General features: G+C 48.2%; 1 protein-coding gene across 1 annotated transcript in view; it reads left to right on the top strand.

The window, feature by feature from the left end:
* The window catches only part of MYOCD (myocardin), an 83,361-nt gene that overhangs the window by 59,718 nt on the left and 10,907 nt on the right, over positions 1–12,736 (top strand). Inside the window, exons 7-9 of the mRNA XM_087826509.1 lie at positions 1,220–1,345; positions 6,035–6,276; positions 8,153–8,306. Coding sequence (XP_087682635.1) covers positions 1,220–1,345; positions 6,035–6,276; positions 8,153–8,306 — 522 coding nt within the window. The remainder of the gene's footprint in view (positions 1–1,219; positions 1,346–6,034; positions 6,277–8,152; positions 8,307–12,736) is intronic.

Here is a 12,736-nt window from a genome sequence, read left to right as displayed (position 1 = left end):
GGAGGAGGGACCGGCACTGAGCAGCCCAGGCAGGGTGCAAGGGTCATCTGTCACCTCACCCAGCAGCCCCATGTAGCCGCTGAGGACACGGGCTCTGAGGGGATGGGCCCCACAGACCTGGACGGGTGTCCGGCTCAGGGCAGGACCGGGAAGCCCCAGGCGGTGATCCTGAGCAGCCCCTGCCCTGTTTGTGAAGGTCACAGAAGGGGAGTGAAGTCCACTCCCACACACACACCCCTACATTTATACATGCAATACACGTACATATACACACATGTACATAAATACACATAAACACACATACATATATACAGATGCACATGCCAGATACACATACATGTACACACAGACACATACGCACATATACATTAAATGCACATATGCATACATAGGACACATACACACAGCCACCCATAGATACACATACAAACACACTTATACCTACATATACACATGCACATACATATATGTGTGCGCACACACACACAGAGACACACAGCTATGCACAGAACCCATACATATATGCACACATATACAAAGAAATACATATACACACATACACATACACACACTTTTCTTCCATCTGCTAACACCCTATCATCTATCTTGTTGTGCTACTTTTCCCACAGTTCCTACACCCACTCCTCCCTCTCCCTTTTTCAATTCCATTGTCAGGTCCAACAGGTGGACCTTGTCACAGACATGAGGAACCCTCACTCAGAGTGACCAGATGTCCCAGTTTGCCAAGATTAGGCTAGCTCTATACCTGTCTTGTGGAGAAATTATTAATATTGACCCCTTCCTCTCCTCAAAGTGTCCTCAATTGGTTGACAAATTATATATATAACTTCTCCTGGAGGAAGTAATCTAAGTGTACTTGGATATGAAGCTAGGGTTAAAACAGCAGAGCTGGCCCTGGCCGGTGGCTCAGTTGGTTGGGGTGTCATCTGTATACCAAAAGGTTGCAGGTTCGATTCCTGGTCAGGGCACATACCTAGGTTGTGGGTTTGATCCCTGGTCAATTGTTGTTTCTCTCACATAGATGTTTCTCTCTCTCTTTGTGTCTCTCTCACAAAACCAATAAAAACATATTCTCATGTGAAGACTGAAAAAACACACAGCAGAGCCATGTGTGTGGGGGGGGGGGCTCTGCTTTAACACCTCTTTGTCTCACAGTTTTTACTCTTATATCCTAATAATGCTACAATTTGGATTTCAGGATCTAACGTCTGGCTCAGAAAATGACAGGAATGACCCGGCCTCACAGCCCAGCAACCAGTCGGACACAGGGAAGCAGGGGCTCAGCCCCCTCAGCACCCCCAACCCTGTGCACGCTGCTGTAAAGGTAGGATGGGCCCCCCTCCCATGCCCGCCTGAGCTCTGGCTCACAGAGCAGGCTCTGGGCACCGCTTCTGAGCTCCAGTGGGGCCTGGCAGCACAGGAGAGTCACTGAGACTCCTGCATAGGTTCAGTCCCCCGGGAACATCGCGTGGCGAGTTGAGCAATGGGCCACCAGGGTATACGGACCAAGGCCCTATTGTCCACGCAGCACAGCACAGGTCTCCCCTGCAGAGGAGAGGCCTGTGTGTTTGCATTGCTTTGGACTCACAGCTCAGCGGGTGTGTTCCTGACTCAAAAGGCTTCCTAAGCTCGTCCTAGAGGTAGACACAGCTGGTTGTAACACACACAGATTTGTAAGTGCCATCAAATGAGTAGGGCGAGGGGAATTTTATGCAAGGGAAGCAGACCTGAAGGACCTGCGCAAGTAAGACCACCATCACTCAAGGCAGTCTCCGAATGGAGACCAAGGGAGGGATTTTATTCGAAGTGGGCAAGTAACTATTAGCAGTAGAGCACATTTTGGGTTTCAGCGTCTCAGAATTATATCTAATCGTTCACAGAGTGCTCTCTCCCCAGCCAGCTGCCTGATAGCCTGTCGGTTAGCCCCCTTCATAGCTGCCCACCGGCTTGGGAGTATATCTTCTCACCTCTGGGACCACCAGGTGATGAATGCTGAGATGCCTCTTAGGAAATATTTCTTTAGCGGCTGTAAATTGAGTCAGAATTAGATGTTAAAGCAACAGTCCCATAGCCCCTCCCCTGCATATGCAAAGCTGGGTGGCAGGCATGTCAGCCGCCCGCTAAAGCAGCCCCACCAAACCTCAACAGCTTAACCCTCCCTTACAATCCACTCAGCTCAGCAGCTTGGAGACTGTGTGACTCCTGAAGTTTGTCCACCACAGGTGAAAGGAGATGACTCACATATTCCCGGTGCTGTGTGCAAAGGCATCTTATTAACACTTCTGCCTAAGCATTTTAAATTTCATGATTCAAATTAGCAAAGCCTTGGCCTCGGTGCACTAAGAGAATGAGAGTCGCCCTCAGGAAGGACCGGTCTGTTTTAATAGAGAGCAGGGCTGAGGCCGCGGATCCCGCAGGACCCGCGCTTTCTGCGGCAGCTGACGTTCCTTCCGATAGGCCAGTGCCTGTGACTCCTCAGCCCTTAAATACTCCTCATCTCTAAATTCGGAGGGTGCTGGAGGGCTTCTCAGAAATGGAGGGCACTGAGCTGGGGGCTCCGTGAGGTTCATGTGAGCCACTGAGAGAATGCACAGTAGTGCCCCGGAGGCTGTAAAGTCACACAGAGACAGGTGTTCTCCATGCAGGCTCCAGGGGTGTGTCAAAGCTGAACGGGACACAGCGCCTGCCCTCCAGGAGCCTGTAGTCCACGTGGGTATTGCAGCCACCACTGACCCTTAGAGTGTTTTGAGCAAGGAAGGAAAATGTGCCCCAAAGAACCTGACTAGACATTTCTCCAAAGAAACGGCCAGTCGTCACATTAAAAGGCGCTCACTGTCACTAGTCAGCAGGAAAACGCAAACCAAAACCACAACAACATCCCACATCACACCCACCAGAATGGCTATAGTTTAAAAAGAAAAGAAAAGAAAGGGAGATAGCAAGTGCTGGTGATGACGTGGAGCCTGGGACACTCACACGGCCTCTCGTACATCGCCCGTGGAAATGGAAAATGGTGCATCCACTACGGAAATAATTAAGGGAACATGATCGCAGGGCCCAGTAATCCCATTCCTAGGTACGTGCCCAAGAGAGCTGAAAACAGATGTTCAAACAAAAACTCGTACATGAATATTCATAGCAACACTATGCACAATAGTCCCAAGTTGAAACTAACCCAAATGTCCATCGGCTGAAGGATGGAGAAACACGTGGCTTATCCCCACAGTGGAATATTACTCAGCCAGAAAGAGGCCCAAGCGCTGATTCGTGATACACCGAGAATGAACCTGGCGGCTTCGGGACCGCAGGAGGAGGGAGGGGAGGAGCTGCTCAGGGGCAGAGGGCTTCCTCCGGGAGCGATGAGAATGTTCTGGAACTAGATAGTGAGGACACACAGCATTGCCTTAAATGACACTGAATCGTGTACTTTAAAATGGCTACTATGGTGATCCTGTGTTACCTGTATTTTACCACAATATAAAAAGAGGTTCCCCTTCCCCAGGCAGCCACTGTGCCCCTTCAGGGCCAACAGCCTTGGGAGCACAATGAGGGCTGGATTTCAGTCCCCCTCTCCCCTCAGCAGGGGTGTGACCACCGCCTTCAGGCTGCCTCAAAATGCCACATGAGACCTGCAGATAGAGACATAACTGTGAGTTAGGAAGAGCTTCCCAGGTGAGCTGAGGCTTCAGCTGGACTCAGAGGATGAGCCGGAGTCAGATAGCAAGCGGGGGGGGGGGGGAGTTGCAAACAGCAGAAAGTTGCCAGGAAAAGAGAAGGAGGGGTGAGCTGTTGGAGAGAGGAGGTCTAGGCCGTGTGGTGAACGGTCTCCTTTGGCAGACTAGAGCTTGGGCTTCACCTCACAGGGCACTGACTATGGGCGGGCAGACTAGAGCTTGGCCTTCATCTCACAGGGCGGCACTGACTATGTGCCGGCAGACTAGAGCTTGGGCTTCACCTCACTGGGCACCAACTATGGGCGGGCAGACTAGAGCTTGGCCTTCATCTCACAGGGCGGCACTGACTATGGGCGGGCAGACTAGAGCTTGGCCTTCATCTCACAGGGCGGCACTGACTATGTGCCGGCAGACTAGAGCTTGGACATCACCTCACTGGGCACCAACTATGGGCGGGCAGACTAGAGCTTGGCCTTCATCTCACAGGGCACCGGCTATGGGCGGGCAGACTAGAGCTTGGCCTTCATCTCACAGGGCACCGACTATGGGCGGGCAGGGTAGGATGAGAAAGCCTTTAGGCCACAGGCCACCCTGCTCCCTGTCACATGCCCCTCACCTGCTTTACGTATGCACACCTGGGTCTGAGGCCCACGACTGTGGCGCCTCTGCTTTGGAAAGATGAATGTTCTTCACGGTTGGCCATGGAGTCCTGGGTAGGAAACAGGAAAACAGATCCACAATGTTAGTGGCGCCTGGTCTCAGAGAGAGCGTGGAGCCACAGGTTCCATGAATTCAGAGCCCCGTGTGTTCAGTAGCCTTTGCCCTCCCTCCCGGTGCAGAGAAAATGGTCTGATTTCAGGACCTCTGGATGGCTCGGTCCCTGCGCTGAGGCAACGTGGAGAGAAAGCTCCTTAGCTGGACCCAGGCCGCAGCTCCCCAGACAGGGCGAGTCCTGGGATGAGGTGGGAGCAGAAGCTGGGCTGGAGCGAAGCAGGGCAGGGCGGCTGCAGGGCCCTGAAGAAACCCTCCCAAGGGAGGGGGACAGTGCTGACCGATTCGATTCGCCGGCAGGGACAAAGGCTTGGGCTCCTTGTGCATTAGTGTCCGAGAAGAAGCCTCGAGAAAGCGCAGAAGAGGCTTCGGTGGTGGGATGTGCTGAGTCAGGGAAAGCAAGCGGTCAGCTCGGTCCAGTAGGTCACCTTCAGACGGGTGTGTTGTGGCGAAAATGGGGCAGCTGCCTGGCTGAACATGCCTGCCAGCGGTTCTGCAGCCCCCTCTTCTGGGCGCTGCTGGAACCACACGCTCCCTAAACCGTTTCCTCAGATTCTCAAGACTCTTCTGTCATGACATCCATGGTCTTCTTTTCCACCTTCTGGAATAAAGTCAAGGTTTGAAAATTTGTATTTTTCAACTGATCCCAGTATGGGCCTGATAATTCCTACCATATGGAGGCCTTTTGATTCTAGGAGCAGGTTATAGATACAGTCACTCTGTCCTCTGAAACCAGCTGTTATTTCAGTGCTGTCTTTCATCGCCCTTATATTGATCCTGAGATAGGAAGTAGATAATACTTTCCCCAGCCTGCAGGTGAGGTAACTACGATGTAGTAACTTAATTACACCACGCTCAGAAATTTCTCTTAACTCCCTAGCCTGTACCCTTAACTTCTTTCCATGTGTCCAAGTCATGCTCCATAAAGGGTCACCTCCAGAAGGGCCCCAGGGCGTGCTAAGCCTCCCCACAGTGAGTACGGTGTCATCAGTTCCCAGGGCGCCCCTTCCTGATTCCGGACCAGGACTGGGGGTGGGGGGAGAGACAGCTTATCTTACTTTCAGCCTGAAGCAATAAGGCTTCACATTCTGGATTCTCAAAGACAAGCTTAATGTCATCTAAGCTTATGTCATTACTAAGTCGTTTTACTAAGTGCTTCCCTAGCTGTGACTCCATGTCTACACATGAAAGAGCTTTAGCTTTCCCGTGAATCAGCCCCGAGATCAGAATGTACCTTCCTTAGGCCGCCGGTTGGTGTGAGGTGAGGAAGGCGTTCTTGCTGAAACACAGACTCCATCTCACTCTACTCTGGGAAGAAAACACCCCGGGAGCCACTCCTGAGATTCAGGATTCCCCACCTACGGGTGTCCTTTCAGTGCGACACAGTGCAGTGGGTTTACTCATTACTGTCTCAGTGCCCCGGGACCTCCTCGCACCCCGGGCATGCGCAGTCCGTGTGTCCGAGGTTCGAGAGCCTCTATGAGACAGAGCCTGCCCGTAGGTGCCCATGGCCCCGGGCCGCGCCCGTCCGTCACCTAAAGCGCTTGCGTGTCCTAATCACCTTGCAGTCCAAGTCCCTGAGCGACAGCAAGAACCGCCACAAAAAGCCCAAGGACCCCAAGCCAAAGGTGAAGAAGCTCAAATACCACCAGTACATACCCCCGGACCAGAAGGCGGAGAAGTCGCCGCCGCCCATGGACTCGGCCTACGCGCGCCTGCTCCAGCAGCAGCAGCTCTTCCTGCAGCTGCAGATCCTCAGCCAGCAGCAGCAGCGCTTCAGCTACCCCGGGGCGCGCCACGCGCAGCTCAAGTGAGTCCCCGAGCCGGGCTGCCCGCAGGAGGGGGCGGGATGGGTCCTCTCCCGTCTGGGCGCCTGGGCCTGCACCCTGGGGCCCAGCACCCCGAGGCCCGCGAGTCCCCCGTTGCATCCTGTCCTCGCCTGGTATGTTTAGAGCCGCGCACACCTTTTCAGGAACACAAGGCCGGGAGGGAGCAAGGAAATCGACGCCCCTGGTAAGAGGCCTCCTGGGAAAAGGCGAAGTGTGGCCACTTTGAGACTGGACTGTGGGACAGAGAGGAAACCATGCAAGGGTGCACGCTGGAATCGCAAGCGATCCTCACACAGGCTGCCTTCCTTCAGCTGGCTCAGCACTTGTATCTTAGGGAGCTGCAGGGTTGCTTAACCGATTGACAACCTCAAAGACTGACTCCCTTATTTTTGTATTATAATGTGGTACACCTGGCATTTATATAATGTTGTTAACCAATGTTACCCCCAATAAATTTAATTTAAAAATATACAAACTCAAAGAATAGCCATAAAATACTAACACTAGTTATCTCTGGCCAGTGAAATTATGAATTTTTTTTACTACTTAAAATCTTTTCCTTCCCTCCACAAATTTTCTGAAATAAAGATGTATTGCTTTTATAATGAGAAAGAAAAGATTGACCGTGAGCCCCGGAGTGTGACCTCATTGCCAGGTCACCTCTTCAGTGGCCAGTCTCCTCAACTGTGAAGTTGGGATGTGGCTTCAGTGCTCTCCCTGCTCAGCCTTGGGTGACGCTGGCCATTATGCTGAGTACAGCCAGGTTCCCAACATGCTTCAGCCTCCCCAGGGTGGCATCTGCTAAATCATGTGTGGATATGCCCCACCCATATGCCAAAGTCTCCACCACTCCCTCCTGTATCCCTCAAACTCAGCCTGAGTGTCACTGGCCACTTGCTGTGGTTTTCCTCGCCCTGCCCTTCTGCTCATTTATTACTTGCCTGATCCTTGTAGACAATTAACTTGTGATCTGGTTTAAATAGAAGTCACCCCCTAAGGTTCTGATCACCCAATTCCGTTATTCAGGGGAGGTATTCCCTACATCGCCAAGTGATTCTCTAACACCAGCTGGGTGTCCAACAATTCAACTTAATTCTAACACTAGCTACCTGGAAATAGCACCAGATTCCACAGGTTAAGGGCTCAGTCTCACAAAACTGCCTCCCTCACCCCCTTAAGATGCCAGTTGCAAGTCCAGAAAGTCATCGCCTGGGCTTCTGGTCAGCCAACTATAGGTCAGGGGTTCCCACAGCCTCCCCTTGGGTTTGATTAACTTGCTAGATCAGTTCACAGAACTCAGAGAAACATTTTACTCACTAGATCACTGGTTTATTATGAAAGAATATAACTGAGGAACAGCCAGACGGAAGCGATGCACAGGGCAAGGTGTGGAGAAAGGGCGGGGAGCTCCATGCCCTCTCCCAGTTGACCACTCTCCCAGCACCTCCACGTGTTCACCAACCCAGAAACTTTCCGATCCTCAACCTTTTGGGTTTTTCTGGGAGCTTCATTACAAAGGCCCAACTGACCAGATCGTTGGCCATCACTGAATTCAATCTTCAGTCCCTTGCTCTCACCTAGAGGTCAGGGGGTGGGAAGGCGGTGGGACCTAAAGTTTGAACCCTCTAATCACATGATAGATTCTCCTGGCAACCAGCATCCTTCCTTAGAGTCCAAAGTCACCTCATTAACATAACAAAAGACACCTTTGTCACTTAGGAAATTCCAAGGGTTTTAGGAGCCGTGAGCCAGAAACCATATGAAGACCAAATATGTATTTATTATAAATCACAGTATCACACCCACATATATAGATTTGGCCGTATTTTATGTGCCCTATTTTGGTTGGTTTTTCAGGGAACCAAACGAGCAGATGGTCAGAAATCAGAACTCTTCTTCAACACCGCTGAGCAGCACCCCTTTGTCGCCTGTCAAAAGCAGCTTTTCTGGACCAACTGGTGTCTCTCCTCTCAAACCAGGCCCCCTCCCATCAAACCTAGATGACCTGAAGGTATAAGATTTGGCATGATTTTCTTTTCTTTCTTTCTTGTTTAAATGAATACATCAGTACATTTTAAATCGCATTTTCATCAGCTGATTTCCTGTATAGAACGGTGGGATGGAGAAGACTGAGAGAGACTCGAGGAGGTGACAGACGTTAACTGCTGTGGCTGACTACCCAGCTCAGCGCTTTTGCTAGCTGTGCAACCCTGGGCTAGTTCCTTAATTTTCCTGTATCTCAGGCCCCTCATTTGCATAAATGATTTATCATGAAAATCAAATGGAATCAGAGATGCATGGTAAAGCTTAGCACAGAGAGTAGTGTGGGACTGACATGAGCTTTAAGCCAGTGCTCAATTCCATGATGACCGTTTGCCAGCCTCTGGTGAAATGACACAAATAAAAACCATCTAAAGGGCTTTTCATAAATCTGAGTATGTTCAACAGATCTGACTAGTCTTTATTCAAAGTACTTCTTTTCTGTGGATGTTTTGAATGATGAAGGATACTTTCCAGTAGGAAATGATGATAGTAATGAAGGCTGAATGTTTCTGGGAAAGTTTTGTTTCTTTTTATTAAAAGGAATCTTATTAAATAGGGATATTAGTCCTATTTAACAAGATAAAATGTTGGTAACTCTGTGTCCATTATATAATGTAAAGCAATAGACTATTCTATGAACTCCCCCAACCCGAGGCCTTCTGAAATGTAGCAGCAACTTGTTACACGGCAGGTAAGTGCCAGCGGTTCCCTCCCGGGCACAGGCCACATGGCCTCGGTTCACTGAAGTGCTCCTGAGCTTTGACTCGAGCCCGGTGTGTTTCCACCTCACCTACTATTCTCCCCCAGCCAAGGGCCTTGGCATTTTCCCCAAAAACCTAAATTCACAAAAGTCCCCATAGTCTTCACTGGGCCAAGGTCATGGCTCTTTCTCAGTCCTCACGTGTCACCCTCGTTCCCATTCTCAGTCCGTGGTCATTATTTTCTTGGGGGGGGGGATAGGATTTGGGGTTATTTCCAATTAAACGAAGTTCTATGGCTGTCAAGTGCCAACACCAGTAAATAAAATGTATCTTGGGTCGTAACAGCAAAGGTTCCTCTATTCCTTCCCCTTGGAGTACAGTGCTTAGGTTTTAATTTGGCACCCATAAACCCAGGAGAGGAGCCAAGCGTGTGATAATGCTCCCAGAGCCGTAGGTCACCGCCTTCCACGCCCAGATCGTAAAGCCATAGAGATAAAAGCAGCTCGCTCTCCTGGAAAACATTACGCTAAGTGAAATAAGCCAGGCACAAAGAGACAAATATTGCATGAGCCCACTTACATGAGGTACCTAGAGTAAAATTTTTAGGGACAGAAAGTAGACTGGTGGTTCCCAGGGGCTGGGGGGAGGAGAGGGGGCAGTTAGTGTTTAATGGGGGCAGAGGTGCAGTTTGAGATCATGAAAAGGTTCTGGAGATGATGGTGGTATTTGCACAACATTGTTGAGGTACTAATGCCACTGAACTGTACACTGAAAAATGATTAAATGGTAAGTTTTATGTTATATGTCTTTTACCTCGATAAAAAAATTTCTTTTTAAAGTAGTCTAACTCTGGATGGGAGCCTAGGTCAGGTAGGGCTGGGGATGCCTTGGCCTCAGAGAAAGCATAGTCCAGATATGACCACCAGCTGTCAGAGCCCCAGAGGTCGTATTCTCAGGATCCCTGGCTGGTTAGTGACAATAATTAGCATATTTATTGCTTGTGGCAGTGTAAGGTGTTGTAATCCTTTTAAAATAACTTTTAGCTGAGTGTAAAGTAATATATATTCACTATTGTAATATAATAGTGTATAGAGAAGTAAAGAGTATTTTAAAAGACAGTTGGCTTACAAATAGCATTACAGATTACATTTCCTTCTAGACTTGAAATGCATATGGACATATTTTGTTTTAAAATAATCGTTTTAAAATAATTATGTGAGCATAAATTTCTGGCATACTTTTTTATTTAACATATAAACATTTTTTGTAACTCTTAGTAGTCAGTAACATTTTAATTTTTAATAGCAGCAGATCATCAATTCACTGCCAGTTAACATTCCTCAGTTGGACATTTAACTGGCTTCCAAATACTTGCTGTTAAAAATATAATTTGTACGTACATTTATTAATTTCTCTAATTATCTCCCCAGGCTAAATACATAGGAATGGAATCCCTGAATGAAAACATATTAGTAATTTTAGAAGTTCTGGGTACATATTGCCAAATTTCTGTCCTAAACATCTGTGCCCAGCTGTCCCCAGAAGCAGTGTGTTAAAGCGGCATTTCTCAGACCTGGTTGTGCACACCAGTCACCTGGGGGCGCTTAATAAAATGCAGCTTCGGATTCAGTGTTGGGGGAGGGGCCTGAGATTCTGCATTTCTAACGTGCTCCCTGATCCTGATGCTGTTAGTGCTGCTGGCCCAAGGACCATTCTTGGAATAGCCAGGTATGAAGTATTAAAGAGCTTTAAAAAAAAAAAAAATTTAGCCCTGGCCAGTGTGGGTCAGTTGGTTGGCGTGCCTTTCCGTGCACCAGAAGGTGGCAGGTTCGATTCTGATCAGGGCACACACCCCGGCTGCCAGATTGATCCCAGTCAGGGCGAGTGCAGGAGGCAAGCGATCGATGTTTCTCTCGCTCTCTCAAACAAATTAAAAATATTTTTTTATTCACTTGTTTTTACTGCTATTTAAGTAACACAAAGTGCTATTACAAATTTCACTGTCAATTAGATGAACGCAAAAAGATGTACATTGTTAATTTGCATATCTTGGACTACTGATGACGGCACACATGCATTTTTACCATTTAAACGTCTTATGTCTTGCGAAGAGTTGGATGCTGTCTGTTACCCGTGTTCGTACTGGGTGTTCATCTTTTTCTTTTGGGTCGTTAAACACACTTTACACCTTGAGAAAAATATTTTATTTCCCTGCCATTATTTTTTCTTAAAATTCTATTTGCATTTACATCTTCTTTTTGGTGACTGATAGGGGTTTTCAAATTTTGATGTCAACTTTTTATGATTAGTTTCTTTGTTTTTCTGCTCAAAAGATCTTTCCCTACAGAATATTAGGAGAATATTTCCCTATAGATTATTCCAACTGTTTTATGGAGTTATTGACGTTCAGGTATTTAATATAGTTCCTGTTTTAATTATAAAAGTAATATGCTTATGGGAAATACTTAGGAAATACAGATAAAGAGAACCATCATTAACATTTTTGCACATTTTTATCCAGAGATTTTCATCTTCAAGCACAGGTTTAAAAATACACACACACACACACACATACTTATATAATTCTTAGAAAAATAGAATCAAGCAATTCAAACTTTTTAATGCAATAATATGCCATAAACAATTATTTATTCTTTTATATGAACAAATATCTATAGCATTGATTTTAATAGATCTAAAGTATCCAACCTTTCTATACACTATATCACTTAGTTTCCATATTTTTAGATAGCTGACGGTTAAAATTTATGAACATTATAAAAAAGTGCAGGGATGAAGTAATTCTACGTATGTCAACATAATAATCATAACAAACCCTTACACTGCACTGACCGTCTGCAAGGCGCTATTCCAAGTGCTTTACACATTTTAAGCTACTTTAACCCTCACAGAAATAGATAGGGTGGGTCTGATTATCCCCGTTTCACAGAAGTGGAGCTGAGGCGCGGGGTGATCGCGGGGCCAGTATGTCAGGCCAGCACTGGGACTGATGGCCTTGTCGCCACACGTCCTCTCTCTGATGTAGCACTGCTATCCGGCCAGTTGTTAACCTTAGGACAGGACGTTAGTGTACAACTGTGGTTCTCAAACACTGGTCCGGGGCCAGCAGCATCAAGCCCCCGGGCGCTGGTCAGAAACGCACGTTCTCGGCCCCCATGGCTGACCCACCGAATCAGAAACTCGGGGAGGGCCCAGCTGCTTGTGCAACAACCCCCAGGCCAGGGGCCCTGGTGCCTGCTCGGGTTGAGAACCACCCACAGAAAGGACCTGTGGGAGGGTAGGAGGCAGCACCCCGAGTGCCAGCATGCTCCGGGGGACAGGTTGCCAGCTGACGTCTGAACTCAAGCAGGTGCCAGTTTTCTCGTGAGTGAAATGGGGACGAGGACCCCGGATGGGGCTGGCGGACAACACGCAAGGTGCCTCTCGGTTCATTCAGCTCCGCGTCTCTAGGATATATAAGCCTGCGACTCACTCGGGAACCATGACAACATGCTATAGGGCAAATTTTAAGAATATTATTAAAATTGTGCAAAACTGATTTATACTAGGCACAGGGGAGGAAGTCAGAAAGAGAAGCGGGCACCGTGAAATCCCGCTTCTGAGATTTTATTTACTTATTTTTAATATATCTTTATTGATTTCAGAGAGAGGAAAGGAGGGGGAGAGAGAGAGAGAA

Source organism: Miniopterus natalensis, chromosome 17, assembly GCF_054644295.1.
Source record: "Miniopterus natalensis isolate mMinNat1 chromosome 17, mMinNat1.hap1, whole genome shotgun sequence".
Taxonomy (NCBI): domain Eukaryota; kingdom Metazoa; phylum Chordata; class Mammalia; order Chiroptera; family Miniopteridae; genus Miniopterus; species Miniopterus natalensis.
The sequence above is the reverse complement of the archived record's forward strand: the minus strand, read 5'-3'. Positions and strand labels throughout refer to the sequence as shown.